The 21,960-nt window shown below is 47.3% G+C and overlaps 1 protein-coding gene across 1 annotated transcript in view; it reads left to right on the forward strand.

Annotated features, from left to right (window-relative positions):
* The window catches only part of ALS2 (alsin Rho guanine nucleotide exchange factor ALS2), a 99,411-nt gene that overhangs the window by 61,159 nt on the left and 16,292 nt on the right, over window positions 1-21,960 (forward strand). The window contains exons 21-26 of the mRNA XM_060257038.1: window positions 1,050-1,214; window positions 13,484-13,595; window positions 13,838-13,915; window positions 14,372-14,505; window positions 19,034-19,201; window positions 21,351-21,468. Of these exons, the coding sequence (XP_060113021.1) occupies window positions 1,050-1,214; window positions 13,484-13,595; window positions 13,838-13,915; window positions 14,372-14,505; window positions 19,034-19,201; window positions 21,351-21,468 (775 nt within the window). The remainder of the gene's footprint in view (window positions 1-1,049; window positions 1,215-13,483; window positions 13,596-13,837; window positions 13,916-14,371; window positions 14,506-19,033; window positions 19,202-21,350; window positions 21,469-21,960) is intronic.

A 21,960-nucleotide genomic window follows, 5' to 3' on the forward strand; every position in this document is an offset into this window, starting at 1 on the left:
CCACTTCCCACACTATTTTTGTTCCTCCATGGAAGACACCTCCATCTGACGAACAGCATGAAGTCTATGCTTAGATAGGACCATTGCTTGCTTGGGAGTTTCTTCATATGTACATCTTTCCGAAGCTACATTTGGCCCCATGTGTTGTCTACATGCAGTCTTCATACTAGACTGGAATCTACAGGCATTCATAATTGTCCTCCACAGGCATGCTATCAGTGTGGGGGAAATACATAGGGTTGGATCAAGTGATCTAGAAACATAAACTTAGCGCAGTTCCGCTCACAGGAGATCTTGCGCAACACCCAGCTAATGTCCAGGAACTGTTTGCACAAGATGTTGCGCAAACGGAAACACAAGGGGGCTTACAGTAATCTTGACTTAGTGGAAGCAGCTGGTGGTGGAAAGTGCATCAAATCACAACTGACTTAGGGTGACCCCAAAGGGTTTTTAAGACAAGAGATGTTCAGAGGTGGTTTGCCATTGCCCACCTCCACACCACAAACCTGGTATTCCTTGGAGGTCTCCCATACCCTGCTTAGCTTCCGAGAGCTAATGAGATCAGACTAGCCTGGGCCATCCAGATCAGGCTGCAAGCAGCTATCACAACCTTTTTTTTAGGTTTCTCTTGCACGAGTGCTCTAATGCAGGAGGAAATTTTGTGCTGTATCGCACCCATAATCCTTCCGCCACACAGTAATACAAATCTAGGAGTATTTTCATATTTATATTCCTGCCAGATATGTGAGTTTACCTGTGCATATCTGCATACAGTGTGTCTCCATATCTTTTGTATAGCTGCTTCCTTTAATTATGATGCCTTCCTTTGAAATTTATCCCATATTTCTTTCACAAAGGGGATGAAAGCGAGAAGGAAAGGAATCTTTTAAAGGGGAAAAAAGGGTAGATTGTGAGTAGTCACATCGCCCTTCTTTCACTCCAGGTTGAAGTATGGAAGCAGAGTTTTAAAGAAAGTGGGAAAATAATGTATTGCCTGCCCTTTCCAAATCTGATTCAGCATATAGAAAGCGAAACCTTCTTTCTTGCAGCTATGCCACTGGAGAAGTATACGAAGGTAGCTTTCAAGACAACATGCGCCACGGCCACGGTCTCCTGCGCAGTGGGAAACTGACATCTACCTCTCCTAGCATGTTCATTGGCCAGTGGGTGATGGATAAGAAGACCGGATATGGAGTATTTGATGATATCACAAGGTAAATGGCACCCACTAATACTCTACTAAAGTATACCAAATGACCAAGGACAGGGACTAGTTAGAAGCTTTTATTTTTGTGCATTCTTTGGCTGACATCATATAAGGAATTTGCTAAACAAGATTTCTAGAAAGCTGATATCACAGAGCTGTATAAAAAAAGAAATCACAAAACAATGAAATGCTAATTCTCATGAAGTCGGTATGAAATCACAGTGGGGTTTTTTGGAGGGGGGACGGTGGTGAGTATTTTTTTTGTATGTGCATGAGTGCCAGGAAGCCATGGCTGACCCCTAGTGGGGCTTGGACATTTTGGAGAGGCGGCTTGCTATTGCCTACCCCTTTGTCCCAGCCCTGGTATTCCTTGGAGGTCTCCCGTCCAAGTACTTGCCAGGGTCAGCCAGACCTCCTTGGCTTCCAAGATCTGATGAGATCGAATTTGCCTGGGCTTTCCAGGTCAGGGCACAGATTTTTGTTTGTGAGAACCATTCCTGTTTTGGGTTTCCAATCTCCAGAGAATCAGTACTCCTGGAGCAAATAGCTGCTTGGGAGGGTGGGCTCTTGGCAGTGTTTCTGACTGAGAGCCAGGGGTAGAATTCTAGCAGGAGCTCCTTTGAATATTAGGCCACACAATCCTGATGTAGCCAATCCTCCAAGAGCTTACAAGGCTCTTTTTAGTAAGCTCTTGGAGGATTGGCTACATCAGGGGTGTGTGGCCTAATATGCAAAGAAGCTCCTGCTAGAATTCCACCCTTGCCAAGATCCATCCCCTTTTCAAACCCTGCCTTCCCCAGGCTCCACCCCCAAATATCCAGGTGTTTTCAGAAACAGAAGTTCGTTACTCGGTTTCTCTTAGTAGATGACAGAAGTAGGATTTTTCTGTTTGTTCATTGTTCTGTTTAAACTTGAGCTCAGATCTGCCTCGTAGCAGTCTATAAATGAAAGAAGCAAAGATACGCCAGACCTCCAGATCTCATTTAATCTGCAGTGATCTCCCAGATCTTGGGTCCACCGAGTGGATCCTCCCTTGCCTGAAGCAAGACTCGTTCCCCAGTGCAGAGCAGAAGGAAATGATGGATGTAAATGCTGTAAGCAGGCACTTGTGGGTCAGTCGGCTCTCCTTGGAGTGAGTCACCTTGCTCAGACCAAGACAGTTGTGTAGTTGCTTAGCAACAACAAGGTAGAACGATGCAAAAAGGAGAAGGCAGAGCAGGTTAGGATCTTCTTCGTGGTCTCTGTGCAGTCCCACACATGGGTTTTCCCGTCAGGACGAACCCTACCTCGGAGATTTTAAAAGCTAGCCTAGGCGTTATTTTTGGCGCGCACTCCCTTTCGCTCTGGGGAGCAGGCATCCACTGCGCATGCCTGGAGCGAGAGGGAGGCGCCCCACCCACTCAGTTTCTTTCCAACCGCCGCCCGGGATAGTCTTACCTCGCTGCGCTCCTCGTTTACCTCAGACATCTAGCCTTCGCTTTTTTCTCTTTTCATATCACTCTTCCGTCTCAAATTCTTCTTCTTACTATATTTTTCCTTAAAAAAAAAAAAAATAGCTCTACCCTTCTTTTTACCTCAGACCTCCTTTCTCCTTCCCCCCCCCTCCCCCGGGCGTATGGAAGGAAGGAACAGTAAAATAACCTTTAAAAGGTGTTCGCGCTGCAGAGCGAAATTTCCTACTTCAGACGGGCACTCGCTTTGTTTGTTTTGCCTGGGAGATACTCACAGAGTGGACACTTGTGCGCATTGCCTTCAATTCGGCAAACAGGCGCGGAAAAATAGGGCCGCTAGACTACAAAGCCACCTCATTGCGTCTGCGCTTCGCCCTGAGATGTCGCAATCATCTTCTACAAGTAAGTCGCCTCCCCTTCTGTCTCCACAAGGGGACGGCGCAACGTCGGCAGCTTCAATGGCCGTTGTCCCTAGCAAGCATAAGTCCGGCGACGCCGCTAAGACAGGCGACGGCGCAAAATCGTCAGAATCAACAGCCGCTCCTACTAAAATGAAGAGCGGGAAGCATACTAAGAAGTCCCATGACCCGAAGCATAAGCATTCCGATTCGAAGGATCCGAAGGACTCGAGGAAAACTACCGACTCGACAAAGCACCCCGACCCGAAGAATCCGAAGGAGTCGAAGAAGACTTCCGACTCGACCAACCCTGCGGATCAACACGCGAAGGTCCACCAGCCCGACGGCAAGCAATCTGATCCAATAGCGCATGGATCCATTGCCCATGAATCCGTTCTGGTGCCTCTGAATCCGACACCACCTCGGCAGCAGGAAGAAGTTATACCGATCCCTTCCAGATCTCCTTCTCTCCACGATTCCAACCAAGAGCCACTGACTGAAGAAGTCAGGGACCCGATGCAGTGGACCCGAAAACATCTCGACCCCAGATTCTTCTCTGATATGTCGAATCCAAAACATCTCGACCCCAGATTCTTTTCTGATATGTCGAATCCGACTCAGCAGTATCTACAGCACCGCCGTTACTCCGAACCTCGTCGGTTTCAACACAGGTCTCCTAGTATCAGCAGCCGATACCATCGTACCAGAGTTCCAGAGAGATCTCCAAGCAGGGGGAGGGATCGCTACCGTTACGACCCGAGATCTCGGTCCCCATCTATGTCCCCCAGACGACGTTACTATCGTTCGAGATCTCCATCTATGGACTACCACCAATGTTGCGGATACCATCACTCTCGGTACCGTTCAGAACACCATACCGACCGATCGAAGGAGACAACCCCTGTTCAACGGGTTAAACACTCATCGGATCCAACGTCTCCGACTCCCTCCGCTTCGACTTCCAAGCCGGGGCCGAAGCCGGATCCGAAGCAACAAAGCCCAATCAGACCTGACCCGGAGCTACCCGCACCGGACAACTCAGACGCTGAAACCGAAGCAGAATCCTCGGAGTCGATACACTCAATGTCTCCTCCTGGATCCCCTGCCTCGGATATTGCCAAACCCACGGATTTGTCACCCTCCGAAGGAGCCAAGACATACCTGGACTTGATTGCCAACATGGCCTCTGCGCTTAACGTTACCCTTACCTCCGATGCACCCAAGGTAACAGACGTGGTACACGACTTGGTGCACTCAGATTTACCTGCTGGTTCCTTTCTGCCGATGTTACCGGTACACTTAGAAGCCATCAAAGAAGCTTGGGACAACCCAGCATCTATTCCTCCAACTTCAAAACGAATTGAATCCCTTTACAGGATCCAAGCAACGGAGTCGAAATTTTTATTCAGCCATCCGGCCCCGAACTCTCTGATAGTTCATTCTTCCTCTAAATCTAAGCAAACCCGCCACCCTGTACCTCCTGAGAAGGAAGGCAGGAAATTAGACACCCTAGGAAGGAAAATGTATTCAGTTTCTACGGCAAATGCCAAAATCAACAATTATTTAGCATACTTTGCCGCGTATTCCCACAATATTTCCTCCCAACTAAATATGCTAGTCTCTGCCCTGCCTGAACCTTCCCAAAAACAAGCCTACAAATTGCTACAGGAGCTCAACAGGGTTTCAAAGCAACAGATAAATACTATTCGTCACTCCGTGGGCTGCACTTCAAAGGCGATGGCTGCCTCAATCGCCCTAAGAAGACACGCTTGGCTTCGGTCCTCGTCGCTGCAACCCGATATTAAGTTCAAAATAGAGGACCTCCCCTTCGACGGCCAAGGTCTCTTTAATGCCACAACAGACGATATACTTACCACCGTTGACGACAGCCGCAAACGAGCAAAAAGGCTCGGGGTAGCGCAACAACAACAGCAGAGCTATAAGCCCAGATCATGGAAACCAACGTCGTTCAAACGTTCCAGATCTCCTCGACAATCTGAATACTGGAAACGTGAGGCTCCTCCTCCGAAGCAATCCTTTAACCAGAGACAGCAGAGGCCACAACCACCTAAAAAGGCTGCGTCTTCATCAAAGCAGTCTCTTTGACTTTCTACCAATCCAACACATTTCCAGACTTCTCCCATTTCACGACAATTGGCAACGAATAACCACGGACAAATGGGTTTTAAACATCATTCTGAGAGGCTACTCCATAGAGTTCCAAACACCACCAACGAAACATCACTTTGTTTCAACCCCCCCATCCCCTTCCCTTCAGGAAGAAATCGACACCTTAACAGCCAAGGCGGCTATAGAGCCTGTCCCAGACCAGTACCATCGGACGGGATTTTATTCCCGGTACTTTCTAGTTCCCAAAAGGGATGGGGGACAGCGCCCGATTTTGGATCTAAGAGCCCTAAACAAATTCATCCGTCACAGAAAATTCAGAATGATCACCTTACAATCGATTCTGCCCTTAATCCCGCGGAACTCTTGGATGGCACTGGTAGATTTACAGGACGCATACTTCCACCTGACAATTCACCAATGCCACAGAAAGTTCCTGCGTTTCGCCGTGGGCGACAACCACTACCAGTTTCGAGCCCTACCCTTCGGACTCTCCACAGCACCACGGACATTCACGAAATGTATGGCGGTAATTGCGGCATACCTCAGGCAACGCGGAATTGCAACTTACCCATACATAGACGATTGGCTCCTCGTGGGAGCTTCGAGGGCACAGTTGATGAAGGACATTTCAATAACACTTGCGCTCTTAGCAGAACTGGGCCTCCAGGTCAATCAACAAAAGTCAAGCTTGACCCCAACTCAGGACATCCATTTTATAGGGGCTCGCTTATGCACCAAGGACCACATGGCATACCTTCCGGTGGACAGGATATCCTCCATTCAGACGCTGGCCACACATATAATTCAACAACCCAAGCAAACGGCCTTCAACATTCAGCGCATGTTAGGACTTATGGCAGCCACGACTGCAGTTTTAACACACGCAAGACTACGCATGCGAACCCTACAAGTCTGGTTCGTCCGTGCATTTCGTCCCCAACGCCAGTCTCAACGAACCGTCCTCACGGTTCCAAACCACATCCTCCCCTCGCTCGAATGGTGGACAGTACGAGCTCACCTGCTTGCAGGAATGCCATTTTTAAGGCCAAGCCCATCAGCAGTGGTCACAACAGACGCCTCGAGGTGGGGTTGGGGAGCCCATCTCGACACACTCACTGTCCAAGGGCAATGGACACCTTACGAACAGTCGCTCCACATCAATTGCTTAGAGCTTCTAGCTGTTCACAGAGCTTTAAAATCGTTCCTCCCGTCCCTTCAAGGCCGACATGTACAGATCGCTTCAGACAATGTGGCGACGGTGTTTTATATAAACAGGCAAGGAGGGACTGCATCCACCCGTCTTTGCAAAAGAGCAATGCACCTTTGGCACTGGAGTATTGCTCACCGGATCCATCTCACTGCAGTACATCTTCCTGGCGTCCAGAATGCTCAAGCGGACAGGCTGAGCAGACATCTCATCAACGACCACGAGTGGTCACTCCACAGGTCCTATCTTCTGCCAGTATTCCGGAAATTCGGAACCCCCTTAATAGATGCGTTTGCTGCACCAGACAATGCACAGTGTGCTCTCTTTTTTATGAGAGGTCCGCCCTCACGACAGTCTGCAGGGGATGCCTTCATACAGACATGGACCGGTCCACTACACTTCCTCTTCCCACCCTTCCCACTGATAACCCGATGTATACAGAAAATTCAACTGGACAATACAGATTGCATTCTAGTGACACCATGGTGGCCACGCCAGCCATGGTTCACAACCCTCCTTTTTCTGTCGAAAAATACTTACCATCACTTCCCTCTGGCACAGAACCTCCTGTCTCAGCAGAACGGAAGGGTTCTCCATCACGACCCGAACAGGCTTCGCTTAACAGCTTGGAGGATATGTTCTCAGACTTTCCTGAAGGAGTAAGACATGTTCTCTTAAACGCGCGGAAACCAGCCACGAGAAAGTCATACTCCATGAAGTGGAAAAGATTTTCCATCTACGCTACCAAGCACAACTTCAGACCCCTATCTGCATCCATACCCCAAATCTTGGCATATACGCTGTCTTTGTCGGAAAAGGGCCTCACTTACTCATCTTTGAAGGTGCACCTTGCAGCAATCTCAGCTTTTCACCCGCATGTACAGGGTCGAACTGTTTTTTCACACCCTGCTGCGAAATCCTTTTTAAAAGGAATCTTACATTTGCACCCACCATTGCGGCAAATGTACCCTAGCTGGAGCTTATCACTAGTGCTGAGCCAGCTGGTAAAACCGCCCTTTGAACCTATGGCTACGATACCGCTTCACCTTCTCTCATGGAAAACGGCACTATTAGTCGCACTCACCTCTGCTAAGAGAGCAAGTGATATTTGTGCGTTCAGAGCAGACACACCTTACACCATCTTTCACCACGATAGGGTGGTGTTACGACCAGATCCTGCCTTCTTACCCAAGGTGGTTTCCGCATTTCATTTGCACAGAGTCACAACCTTACCTGCCTTTTTCCAACGTCCTACGGACAAAGGTCAAGAAGCTCTACACTGCCTAGATGTTAGAAGAGCACTCGCTTACTATATAGATAGAACAGCATCGTTCCGTACGGACTCCAGACTTTTTGTGGCCTACGGCCGCCATAATAAGGGAAGAAAGATATCTACACAGAGACTGTCAAAATGGTTGGTTGCTGCTATAGAGCTCTGCTACAAACTCGCAAAGCAACCAGTCCCGTCTGCTGTACGAGCTCATTCCACAAGAGCCTTGTCAACGTCATCTGCCCTTGCCAGGGGTGTGTCCATGGAAGACATTTGCGCTGCTGCCGCCTGGTCTTCCCCTTCGACCTTCGCCATGCACTACGCCTTGGACGTTCGTGCTAGGCGAGATGCGTCCTTCGGACAGGCAGTACTCCGCTCTATCTTTGACTGATGATGCGGTTTCGTCTTGGTGAGTACTTGCTTACCTTGTACTCTGCTATGTGCTGACTGTGTTGCACTAACCTTTGCATTATTCTTTTCTTCAACTCTAGTGCCAGCACCCACCACCTTGCAGGTCAGCTTATCAGTCACCCATGTGTGGGACTGCACAGAGACCACGAAGAAGATAAACAGGTTACTCACCTGTAATTGATGATCTTCGAGTGGTCATCTGTGCAGTCACACACGCCCGCCCAGCCATCCCCGCTGCTGGCTACTAGTCCTATATAACCGCTCACCTACGGTGTCAGCGGCGGGGAAAGAAACTGAGTGGGTGGGGCGCCTCCCTCTCGCTCCAGGCATGCGCAGTGGATGCCTGCTCCCCAGAGCGAAAGGGAGTGCGCGCCAAAAATAACGCCTAGGCTAGCTTTTAAAATCTCCGAGGTAGGGTTCGTCCTGACGGGAAAACCCATGTGTGTGACTGCACAGATGACCACTCGAAGATCATCAATTACAGGTGAGTAACCTGTTTTTTTTCGTTATTCAAAGATTTCCGTCCCAAGTGGTTTGCCATTCCAGTCCAAAAAACACAAAATGTCCTACAGCTTACAACAGCACTGCAGATGGTATTTCTATAGCCAATCCATGTACAAAAGAACCCCCGCATGGAAGCTCCTCCATTAGGATGTCACAGCCCAGGAAGCTCCTTCAAGACAATAACTAATCCCTACCCCACCTGCCTAAATCAATATTAATTGCCTGCCTACCAACTTCTTCTCAATTTGACCCAGAGAGAACTCCAGTTTTCTGGGTTACACCTCTGAGGATGCCAGTCACAGTTGCTGGCGAAACGTCAGGTCTCACAATGCCAGGACCACGGCCACACAGCCCAGAAAATCTACAACAACCAATCTGTCCCAAGTTTCTGCGAATTCAGGCAGGTGGGAAAGGCACAAAGGTCCTCTTATAATATACAAGAAAGGGCTAGAAAACATGTTAATTCCCCCCCAATTGAGGCCATAATTGACAGTCATGGATCCAACAAAAGAGTTCTGTAAAATAGAAGAAACTGAAGCTGTAGACCTAACAGCCACATGAACTAATCATTGGGTATGGGTGGCGTCACCCAAGAGTTGTTTAGGAATCCCACCTGCCGCTCCTCTAACAAAGACGTGAACGGACCATTTAAATCAGCTTCCTTCTCAGAGAAACGGAGGGTAGGAACTCAGTTGGGTATGATGGGGAAGACTGAACACCTGGAGTGCCAAGTTAAAAGCTCCATTTCCTGACTTGCAGGCCATTGTTGTTCAATGGACTTTCTTGGAGAGGCAAGGGGGGAAAAAACAAGGGGACTACTTAGGCCTTTCACTACAGATCCAAGGATTTCAAATGGCACAAGCAGATTCTTCTGAACTTGAAAGGGAAAGGCTCCATCTGAGAGAATATTTCTGTCATCTGAATAATTAATTTGTTTATGCATAGAAAGGCTAATTTGAGATTTAATTATGTTACCTGTTTTTTTCTTCATCTTTTTTTTTATACTATAGATTTTTGCATGTTTTATCTCCTTTTATTGTAAGCCACCTTAAAGGGTGGAATGGTCAGAAAGCTGAGGTAAAATATATGAATGGTAAAAACTCATTTTTTGAAGATGACTGTGTCCGGGTGATTGCTGCCATTTAGTTTCTTACAATTTAGGATTGTAGCTTCAATTTTAAAAGGGTTTTAACAAAAATTTCTGAGTTGAAAAGCTAGATTTGAGTCCATTAGTACCATAGAGACCAACACAAATTGGGAGGGGGGAGGGTATGAGATTTTCCATAGGTTCTACTGGATTCAAATCTAGCTGTTCTACTACAGACCAACATGGTTATCTCTGAACAAGTGCAGAAAGTAACTGAAAGGTCCAAAAGCCATGCATTTAGAAAAATGTATCCATGGATTCTTTAGGAGCTGAATTCAGTGTTTTTGCCAATAAAGGCTGACTTGACTTTTATACCAATAATAATAATAAGCTTTTATTTATATCCCGCCCTCCCCGCCAAGGCAGGCTCAGGGCGGCTCACAAGACATGTATACCATGATTATAGTAATACAGTTCATATAATAAAATACAATTCATAAATACAGTTAAAAGACAGTTAAATAAATATTTAAAAACCACAATAATTAAAGGTGCTACATTACAGTAATATATATATATTCAGATGGCCCGATGTCATTTTCAGAGTTCCACCTTATAGGCTTGTTGAAAGAGGACAGTTTTGCAAACCCTGCGGAACTGGTTAAAGTCCCGCAGGGCTCGCACTTCCTCCGGTAGCTGATTCCACCAGTGGGGAGTCATTATTAAGAAGGCCTGCTCCCTCGTTGCTTTCAGTTTGGCCTCCCTTGGTCCAGGTATTTTTAGGAGATTTTGGGAGCTAGATCTCAGCGCTCTCTGGGGAACATATGGGGAGAGGCGGTCCCTAAGGTAGGCAGGTCCTCAGCCATATAGGGCTTTAAAGGTGATAACCAGCATCTTGTAGCGAACTCGGAACACGATTGGAAGCCAGTGCAGCTCCCTCAGCTCAGGCTGCACGTGTTCCCACCGAGTTAGTCCTACTAACAGCCTGGCCGCCGCATTCTGCACTAGCTGCAATTTCCGAGTTCGGCACAGCGGCAGCCCCATGTAGAGGGCATTACAGTAGTCTAGTCTCAAGGTGATCGTTGCATGGATCACTGTTGCCAGGTTGCTACGTTCCAGGAAGGGGGCCAACTGCCTCGCCCTTCTAAGATGGAAGAAGGCGGATTTAGCAGTGGCTGCTATCTGTGCCTCCATTGCCAGGGAAGGCTCCAGTAGCACTCCCAAGCTCTTAACCCTGCGCACTGGTATCAGTGACGCACCGTCAAAGGCTGGTAGGGAGATCTCCCCTCCCAGCCCGCCGCGACCTACGCAAAGGACCTCTGTCTTCGCTGGGTTTAGCTTCAACCCATTCAGCTTAATCCAACCTGCCACGGCTTGCAACGCCCGGTCTAAATTTATAGGGGCGTCGCCAGTCCGGGCGCCCATCAATAGATAGAGCTGGGTGTCATCAGCGTACTGATGGCAACCCAGCCCATGTCTCCGGGCGATCTGGGCAAGGGGGCGCATGAAGATATTAAACAACATCGGAGAGAGGACTGCCCCCTGAGGCACCCCACAATTAAGTAGGTGTCTCTGGGACAGCTCTCCTCCAACTGCCACCCTTTGTCCCCGACCTTCAAGGAAGGAGGAAAGCCACTGTAAGGCTAGCCCCCGAATTCCTGCGTCGGCGAGGCGGCGGGTCAGCAGCCGATGATCGACCATATCGAACGCAGCCGATAGGTCTAACAGCAGCAATACCGCCGAGCTGCTTTGGTCGCCGGAGGTCATCCATGAGGGCAACCAACACTGTCTCCGCCCCGTGGCCCGTCATCCAAGAAGCCCTGCCACTGCAATGCCACAGCCCTCTCAATAATTTTGCCCAAAAAAGGCAAGTTTGAGACTGGCCGATAATGAGCCAATTCAGCCAGATCTGCTGTAACCTTTTTCAGGAGAGGGCGGACCACTGCCTCCTTCAGGGGCGTTGGAAAGAAGCCCTCTGAAAGAGATCTATTTATGATGTCCCGTATAGGACATCTTAGCTTCTCCCGGAAGGCCTTAATTAACCAGGAGGGGCATGGGTCCAGATCACAAGTAGTTGGACGTGCAGTAACAAGGATTCTGTCAACTTCCTCCAAGCTGAGTGGGTCGAAGCAGTCCAGGATCAAACTGGAAGACACGCATGGAGCCTCGAGTTCACTCACTGTATCCTATATGGCAGGGCAGTCATGGCGGAGTGACTGGACCTTGTCTGCAAAAAATTTCGCAAAAGCCTCGCAGCCTATCTCCAATTTCTTAACATTTGGCTTGCCTTGTGGCAATGTAGTAAAATTCCGAATTATCCTAAATAATTGTGCCGGGCGCGAATTTGCAGACGCAGTCTTGGCCGCAAAGTATGTTTTCTTTGTGGCCTTGACTGCCGTCTCATAGGACCTCATAAACTCACTATAAGATGTTCTAGTCACTTCGTCATGGGTGCGTCGCCATTGCCTCTCTAGCTGTCTGGGGCCTTGTTTCAGCTGACGTAACTCCAGAGGGCCAGAGGTCCCGTAGAGCCGTTTGGAACCATTCTGGGTCCATCTGGCTCCACGGGCGAGCCATAATAGGCTCGTCGCCTAAACAGGTTTGGGGTGGCATATCTACATGAGCCCTAAGGGCGAGGTGGTCCAACCATGGCACCACTTCAGCGGTTATATCGTCCACCATAACCCCGGCCGCAAAGATCGGGTCTAACATGTGTCCAGCCTGATGAGTGGGGGCTGTGACAAATTGAGAGAGTCCTAGTGTCGCCATGGATGACACTAGGTCTGTTGCCTGACTAGAGGCCAGGTCATCAGCATGGACGTTGAAGTCACCCAGGATCACCAGCCTTGGGTGCTCCAGCGCCCAGCCTGTCACCGCTCTTAATGGCTGACTTTGACTTGACTTGACAATGTTTTCACCCTGAAGATAAGAATTTCAGAATTAATGGAGGACTATGTTCAGTCATCTACCAACATCAAGAAAATTATTTATTTACATACATTTAGAACATGCAGTGGTTTGTGGTCATTGTGCAGAAGAAAGCTTTTAAAAACATGATCCTGGTAATTAAGAACATAAGAAAAGCCATGTTGGATCAGGCTAATGGCCAAGCCAGTCCAACGCTCTGTGTCACACAGTGGCCAAACCCAGAACTCCAGAAGCTCTCCCACTGTTGCTCCAAAAGCACCAAGAATACGGAGCATCACTGCCCCAGACAGAGTGTTCCCTCTGTACTTTGTGGACCTCAGCTCTTAAGAAAGTAAGAGAAGCCTTGTTGGATCAGGCCAGTGGCCCATCCAGTCCAGCACTCTGTGTCACACAGTGGCCAAAACCCAGGTGCCATCAACAGGACCAGATCTACATGTTTTGTTTCGTTGTTGTTGTTTTTTTTTGGGGGGGGGGGGCAAAATTAAAAAATGATGTCCTCTTATGGACCCATAGAATACAATGGACTTTATACCCAATTTGACGCCCCCCCCCCCCGCGTCAGCGCTCGGGGCAAGCACCCCCTCTGCCCCCCCTAGATCCGGCCCCGGCCATCAGGAGGTCCACCAGCAGGGCCAGAACTCCAGAAGCCCTCCCTCCATTGCCCCCCAAGCACCACGAATAAAGAGTATCAGTGCCCCAGACAGAGTGTTCCCTCTATACCTTGTGGCTGATAGACACGAATAGGCCTTTGTTCCATATGTTTAATTGTTGAAACAGGCTTGCATAATGGCATGTGACAACACACAGAAATCTGTTGCTGAACTCATGAGGGGCCCAAAGAGAAGATGAGAAGTGAGCCTCTGAACACTAATGCCTTTCTGTCTCTCCAGGGGAGAAAAATACATGGGGATGTGGCAAGATGACCTTTGCCAAGGCAATGGCGTGGTGGTGACCCAGTTTGGACTGTACTATGAGGGAGCCTTTAACAACAATAAAATGATGGTAAGCTGCATCCAGGCTGTCAGAAAGCAGTACTCTTGTCTATTTTTCTTTTTCTTTGTTATTCACAGTGTTGAAGTAAAATGCAATTACATCACTGTGTATAGTGACTGTTCAGGAGCTTTGGGTCGTGCCCGCTGTAACAATGTGCACTGTTTTGCCATTTTTCTTCACTGTCAGCCAATGTTTTTATGAAAGTTGCTCCTAACATGCTTTGTACTGATTGTTATATCTGTTTACTGTAGGGGACTGGAGTCTTGCTTTCAGAAGACGATACAGTGTACGAAGGAGAATTTTCAGACAACTGGACCCTTAATGGGAAGGTTGTAATTTTGTATTTTGGGAATACTTGTTTCCCTGAACCCGTAAGGGGAGGGCGGGATACAAATCTAACGAAATAAATAAATAAAGGTAAAGGTAGTCCCCTGTGCAAGCACCAGTCGTTTCCAACTCTGGGGTGGTGTTGCTTTCACAACATTTTCACAGCAGACTTTTTATGGGGTGGTTTGCCATTGCCTTCCCCAGTCATCTACACTTCCCCCCGTACCCAGCAAACTGGGTACTCATTTTATCCACCTCGGAAGGATGGAAGGCTGAGTCAACCTGGAGTTGGTTACCTGAACTCAGCTTCCGCCAGGATTGAACTCAGGTCGTGAGCAGAGCTTAGAACTACAGGACTGCTGCTTTACCACTTCACCATGGGGCTCTTACATAAATAAATAGAAGCATATAAAGTGAGCGAGTTCATTGTTTTTACTTGTTTTTTGTCTTCCTTCAAGGGAACACTGGCTTTGCCAAATGGAGACTATATTGAAGGTACCTTCAGTGGAGAATGGGGCTCTGGGATAAAGATTACCGGAACCTACTTCAAACCCAGTCTGTACGATCACGAGAAGGACCGACCCAAAACGCTGTGAGTGTATAAGAGTTGGCTTCTACTGTCTCTCTGCATAGAACTTGTTAAAGCAGTTGAACACTGCCATGGACTCTGATAGGTGTGACAGTCTGTGTTGCTTCGTTTGCCCATATATAGTTATGTGTCTAAAGCTATGTGAACAAAAAGAAGAAAAAGAAGATACTGGATTTATATCCTGTCCAAAAACTCTGGGGTAGAAGCAGAGTTTACCAGAGTTTTGCCCAAATACTAGAACATATCCAGGTTAAATGCCAGTTTACTGAATAGGCAAACAAGTGACCTGGAAGTGATGTGATATATCCAGGATATTGGAGTGCCACTCTGGTATTTGGGCAAAAACTCAGTGGCAGAAACTGAATTTACTATAGAGTTTTGCTCAAATACCAGAACATCACCCCGGCATCTCAGACGTGATGACATCACTTCCGGGTTAAATGCCAGTTCACGGTCTAGGCAAATAGGCTTTCTGTTTAGGTCTGCAAGTCTCTGTCCTGGCAGCCATAGTTGAAAGGAGATTCTGGGGGTGGAGTCTGGGAAGGGTGGAGTTTTGGAAGAGGTGAGACCTCAGGAGGGTATATTGCAGGGGTGGGGAACCTTTATTCTGCCAAGGACCATTTGGATATTTATAACATCATTCCTGAGCCATACAAAATTATTAACTTAAAAAACAGTGCTCCACTGAGGGAGAACGATTCAGGACGGCAAAATTAATGCAAATAATTGTTTTTCTATTTGAAATCATGTGGGGAGAGGCTAATTCAGCACACACACACACAGACACCTACCCACTGCCCTAGGCAAATGCCTTGGTCCAGGCATATTAGATCACATTCCCTAATATTAGCATATTAGGCCACACCATCTGAGATAATCGCATACAAATTGAACTGGTGGTAGCTGGCTTCCATCCCCCACACCTGCCACCCCTCCCTCTCTTCCTTCAGCTGCTCCCAGCAGACCTTTAAAGGCACCCAGGTACCCCAGCAGCAGTCCTTCACAATGCCCATGAGAGAGGGGTTTCAGAGCAATTTGGGCCCTTTTGCAAGTCCCACGACTCCCATACTTGGCAGCGCCCCGCATTTCTTTCATCTTCACAGCATGAGTATGGGGAGTCATGACTAATAACAGTGAGAAGGCAGCAATACTGTCCTTGAGTTGTGATCAATCACCACTTCTAAAAATGTGGAGAGGTCTGTACTGTTATAGATAGAATCCGCATTGGGGGGGAACCTCGTATAAGCAGGGCTCGGATTCAGCAGGAGCTCACAGGAGCACAGCTCCTGAACCTTTCTGAGGGTTCTCCCTCTTCCTCCCCACCTTGTCCATTGAATAGTAGGTGCAGCTGCATAACAATCCCTGGATAAGCTCCACCACATATTCTTCTACAAAGCGACCCCTGCGTATAAGCAAAACTGGAAATGCGTATTTCCAATAAAAATGTCGAGCCCTGTGGTGCAGAGTGATAAAGCCGCAGTACTGCAGCCCAAGCTGTGCTCACTACCTGAGTTCAATCCCGGTGGAAGCTGGGTTCAGGTAGCCGGCTCAAGGTTGACTCAGCCTTCCATCCTTCTGAGGTTGGTAAAAGTACCCAGCTTGCTGGAGGTAAAGTGTAGATGACTGGGGAAGGCAATGGCAAACCACCCCGTAAAAAGTCTGCCAAGAAAACATTGTGATGTGACGTCACCCCATGAGTTGGACTACTTTTACCTTTAATAAAAATGTAGCTGAGAAGCATTTTCAGAACTTCTGTAAATCGTTGGGGGAACAACTGTTGGGGAATAGGTGGCCTGTCATGCCCATGCATTGTGCATGACTTGTCACTCCTGAAGAGCAGCTGTGGTGCGACTGTCAATTTAAGTCATCTCTGTGATTGTTTTATTATTTAGCAGGCGATGTATATTTTTAGGGGCCACGCAACCCCTTACGGGGGTTTTTCTTTTCCTCCTGACTTCTCTTTATGATCTCAAAAACATTTACCATTACAGTAATGCATTTTGACATCCCTGACTCCCCACGCTGCGATGTGGAACAGGCTTCCCTGCTGAACTGAACGCAAATTCACAGGAGCTGCTTTTCACACCATTAGGGGGTCCATAAATAAATGCATGTAGGCGCCTGTGAAGCTTGCAATAGTTAAGCATCCAGAAGTTCAGAATCTTTTTTTTTTTTAGTTTTATTTTTGCTGTTGACTTTTTTCCCCCTTTAGGAAAGGGTTCAGCTAACCTGTCTAGGGCAGGGATGTCAAACATGCAGCCCGGGAGCCAAATCAGGCCCCTGGAGGGCACCTATCAGGCCCCCAAGCAACTGGCTGTCATCTGCTTCCTTCTAATTCACAACCCGCTTTACCAGGCATGTACAATCGCACAGCAGAGCTACAGAGCCAAGCCTCTCTTTCTTCTATTGGCTGAGGCTCCTCCCCTCCTGATGCCCTGGGGAAGGAATGAAAGAGGCAGAGCTTCCTTTGCCCAGTTCCCTGGATTGCACGGAAGAGATACAAAGAAAGCACCTTTAAGACCAAAGAGTGCTAATGTTTTTTTAAAAAATCTTTAATTGTGTTTTTGTCCTTTATAAAGTTTATATTTCTACTACCTAATCTTAAATAGATACACACATTGCCTGGCCTGACGTGGCCTGGCCCAACAAGGCCTCATTCATGTCAGATTCAGCCCTCATATCAAATGAGTTTGACACCCCTGATCTAGGACATTGAAGTTAACTTCAGGACTGTGGGAAAGATGGTGTTGGATTTAGGTGTCAATTTGTTTGATCCTTTCCAGTTCCTCTTACACCCAAGGTGCAAGTGCTGCCTTGCTTATTGACAGGAGGGGTAATTGCCGTACTTGTCTTCCTTTTACAGTTTTTACTGTTTTTGTAATTCTGTACATCGCTTAGAGCAGGGGTGTTGAACTCTTTTGTTATAAGGGCCGGATCTGACATAAATGAGACCTTGTTGAGCCAGGGAGGGCCATGTGTTTGCCTATTTAAGATTAGGGAGCAGAGATATAAACTTTTTAAAGGACACAGACAAACAGGACTAAAGATTTTTTTTAAAAAACTTAAAACATTGGTCTTAAAAGTACTTTCTTTATATTTCTCCCATGGGATCCAGGGACCTAGGCAAAGGAAGCTCTGGCTCTTTCCCGCTCTCTCCAGGGGACCAGGAGGGTGAGAAGCCTCAACCAATGGAGAAAATCAAGGTTTTGCTCTGTAGCTCCTGTGCAATTGAGCAAACCTGGAAAAGCAAACTGAGATGCAGAAGGAACCAAGAGAGAGGGAGAAGGAAACAGACAAGAACCAGTTCCTTGGGGGCCTGATAGGAGCCCTCTGGGGGCCTGATTCAGCCCCCAGGCTTCATGTTTGACACCCCTGGCCTAGAGCCCCACAATTGTGGGGGATTCGACAATTTATAAATAGAGGAGGGGGTCTCCAACGTTGTTGCCCATGGGCTCCATGGTGCCCACCAACTTCTTTTCTAGTGCCTGCCACATTTTTCAGGAAGTGGGTGGGGCAAGGAGGGGCTTTTCCCCAGCAAGGCTTCTGATTGGCTGTTGGAGATTTGACTGGCTGTGTAGGGTTTTTTTTTTTTAAGAAATGTTGCTTTGGCAGCAGCTGCCACCACAGCACAAGGATCCACACTGTGTGGCTGAAGTTAAGCTGTGGCAATCATTTTGTGGTTGGTTCAGCCTTCTAGGGCAGCCTTTTTGCTGCTGCACCCACCAAGCTGTGTCAGATCATGACACAGAGGCTGCCAACGGCAAACCACCTCCGGTCATCTCATGCCTTGAAAGCTCTTCAGGGTCACCATAAGTCAGCTGTTACTTGATGCCACTTTCCAACACACATGCAGAGGATTCATTGACGTTTATGGCTCATTGGGAGTAGCAGAAGTAGACCGCATCTTCAGTACCAATTAGTAATCTATATTTAGGGAGACTAACCTACTTTATATTAAGCATTACCAAACTCTAGTACTACCTCAGGGAAGGCCAAACTTGCTTAACATAAGAGCCACATAGAATAACCATCAGATGTTTGAGAGCCGCAAGACTTGAACATCATATGTGGGAAGGAAGGAAGACAAATTGATGGGTGAGAGGGGGAGGTGGAAAGAAAGCAACTTGAACTTTAAATGCATTCTCCCAGCTGCCTGCTGGCTTAGCTTGGCAAAGTGATTTAAAGAGACAAATGCCTTCTCTAAACTGGCTGACAGGGTCGTGGGGACTTTGAGAGCCACACAATATGTGCGAAAGAGCCACATATGGCTCCCGAGCCAGAGTTTGGCCACCCTTGTACTAGCTAATGTGCTGTGCTCATTCTTTCCAACAATTGCACTGTGTAGAAATTGTAGCCTTGGGAAAGTAGAATTGAGAAACATACAGGAAAGAGCCCAAAGCCTGTGACTCTGTAAAGGGGGATAATGCATTGGCACGGTGGCAAAGCAAACACTGGTATTACTTACTAAACGCAGCATTCTGGAGGAAGGGTGTTGTGTAATAATGCTGCCATTACTGCTCACTATTCTCAGGCGGAAGCTTGGAGTCCTCGCCGTGCCTGCAGATGAGAAGTGGAAGGCGGTGTTTGAAGAATGCTGGCACCAGTTAGGCTGTGAGCATCCTGGCCAAGGGGATCGGTGGAAAGCTTGGGACAACATCGCTGTTGCCTTGACAACCAATCGGCGTCAACACAAAGACAGGTCAGTAGTGCAGGGTAGAGGACTGAAGAAGAAGACTGCAGATTTATATCCCGCCCTTCTCTTTGAATCGGAGACTCAGAGCAGCTTTGAGTCTCAGATATCTTCTCCTCCCACAACAGACACACTGTGAGGTGGGTGGGGCTGAGAGGGCTCTCACAGCAGCTGCCCTTTCAAGGACAACTCCTGCAAGAGCTAAAGTTGACCCAAGGCCATGCTAGCAGGTGCAAGTGGAGGAGTGGGGAATCAAACCCGGTTCTCCCAGATAAGAGTCCACACGCTTAACCATGACACCAAATTGGCCAGAGTTTCAAAAGCTGAATCAGTTAACAGTTGTGGGATAAAGCTCTTCACCACTACACCAAACTGGTAGAAGTTCTTCAATCAGTGCGCAGTAATTTATTTATTTTTGCTGCCAAGCCACAGCTGACTTACAGAGACCCCGTAAGGTTTTCAGGGCAAAAGGTGTTCAGAGGTGGTTTGCCATTGCCTGCCTCTCTGTAGCAATTCTGGACTTCCTTGGTGGTCCCATCTGATGAGCTTGGGCTAGCCGGGGCCATCCAATTCAGGACAATGATTTTATGCACTTTCACACACTCTAAATAATGTACTTTCAATACACTTTCAGCGCACGTTCCAATTGGATTTTACTGTGTGAACTGGCAAGATCCAGTAGGAAAGTGGATTGAAAGTGCATTATTTAGTCTGTGTGACCACAGCCTTTGTAAGGCCATAGAATTCATTTGTTTTAACACAGTAGTGGTTTTGCAAAATCTTTGGTTGTTACAAGTTTCTTCAGGACGTTTACTGGAATATGTGCAGGTTCTTTTCATTTATATGAAGAGGTTCCACAACATCGCAGAGCGTTTTCTCTTGCTAGTTGCAATGCTATGCCTTCTGTCATTCTTGATGGCAGATTCAATAAAATAGCCTATTCGGCTAAGTACTGCGCTTATAAATAAAAATGTGTTGAGTCAATTTCTCATGTTCTCCTGCACTGCCATCTGTATGCGGATCTATGTTATATGTATTTATACCCTGTATGATCGCCTGCTCTGAGGCACTTAAGGTCCATAGACTCTTGAATGATTTTTCTGTCACTGTCACTGAGAGGTCAGCCAAGTTTCTGTATTCTGCTCTAAAGTTGTGCCAAAGGATATCACAGAAATAATTTCTGTTCAATCAAGGTGGGGCCTTGTTTTATGAACTTGATCTGCAGATTTTAAAAAAGAAACTATAAATTGTTGGCAGAGGGAAGCAAGCACAACGGAAGCTGTGCAGCTGAGACTATTATTATTTATTTTATTCATTCGTACCCTGCCTTTCTCTCCAGGGGAGAATCAAAGCTATTTACGTAGTTCTTCTCTCCTCCATTTTATCTTCACAGCAACCCTGTGAGGTAGGTTAGGCTGAGAGAGTGTGACTGGCCCAAGGTCACCCAGCGAGCTTCCATGGCATAAGTGGGGATTCGAACCTGGGTCTCCCAGATATAAGTCTGACACACTTAATCACTACACCACATTGGTCCTGCAGATGTCCGAGAAACAGTGACCGATTTCCCACTCACCTTGTTCCGGTCTCGTCGCGCCATTTCCCTGCGGGGCTGCTGCTGGATTTCACACAAGCTGCCCCGAGTCAGCAAGTTGCCCCACCACTTTTCAAGTTCCCTCCGCAGCAGACAGAAACCGGTTTTCAGAGGATCCTGTCCACTGCGGAGGGAACTTGAAGAGAGGTGGGGCAACTTGCTGGTCCAGGGCAGCTTGTGTGAAATCCAGCAGCAGTCCCGCGGAGAAGAGGAGAGTGAGAGCAGCGTATGTTTAGTGGGAAATCGGTCAGTATGTCTAGGGTTTAGAATTAAATCAGTTTCACTGGTACTTCCCCGCCTCCAAATCTTTCAGTTCTTAAGACATGCAATTTAAACAGAGGCTAAGTGGCCATCTGGCAGCAATGCAGATCCTGTGAATTTAGGGGGAGGTGTTTGTGAGTTTCCTGCATTGTGCAGGGAGGTTGGACTAGGTGAACCTGGAGGTCCCTTCCAACTCGTATGATTGTAATTATATTCTGTACTTGTTCAAGTTTTTCATTTTGTTTTGCTTTTTTGGGAAACTTTTCTAGATACTCAGTGACATATCTGTCCTTTCTGTCCCTACAGTCCAGAACTTCTGAGTCGATCACACACTCAGACCCTGGAAAGTCTGGAATTTATTCCACAGCATGTTGGTACCTTCACCCTGGAAAAATACGAGAACATTAAGAAGTATCTGATCAAGGTATCTTGACCGTGAATGAGTACTGCTGTCTTATTTGTTGTGTAAGCATTCATGTTTTGCCCTGCTCACAGACTGAACTGATCTCACAGTCAGAATCAAAGTACAATAAGTAGTTGTTTTCCATTAGATTATTGAATTCTTTGCCAATATCTTCCTCTGAACCATTCTTGTCAAACTGAAACATGGGCCTGTGGAAGAAGTACACAAGTTCTTTTCTAGGAGAATTTGTAAAAACCTGAAAATGTATTAAGTGCAGTTCCATGTATTCTTACTGAAATCCTTCAACTTCTACCTATTACATACTACCAACAGAACAAACCAAGAGTCAAGTAGCGCCTTTAAGACCAACGAAGTTTTATTCAGAATGTAAGCTTTCGTGCACACTTCATCAGACAATAGGATGGAATGGCATGCAGTCCTAAATATAGAGAAAGTGGGCAGAGAATTAGTATGCAAAGTCATGGAAATGTTTTTTAGCAGATTAAAAGAATC

This window comes from Heteronotia binoei, chromosome 16 (assembly GCF_032191835.1).
Source record: "Heteronotia binoei isolate CCM8104 ecotype False Entrance Well chromosome 16, APGP_CSIRO_Hbin_v1, whole genome shotgun sequence".
Classification (NCBI taxonomy): domain Eukaryota; kingdom Metazoa; phylum Chordata; class Lepidosauria; order Squamata; family Gekkonidae; genus Heteronotia; species Heteronotia binoei.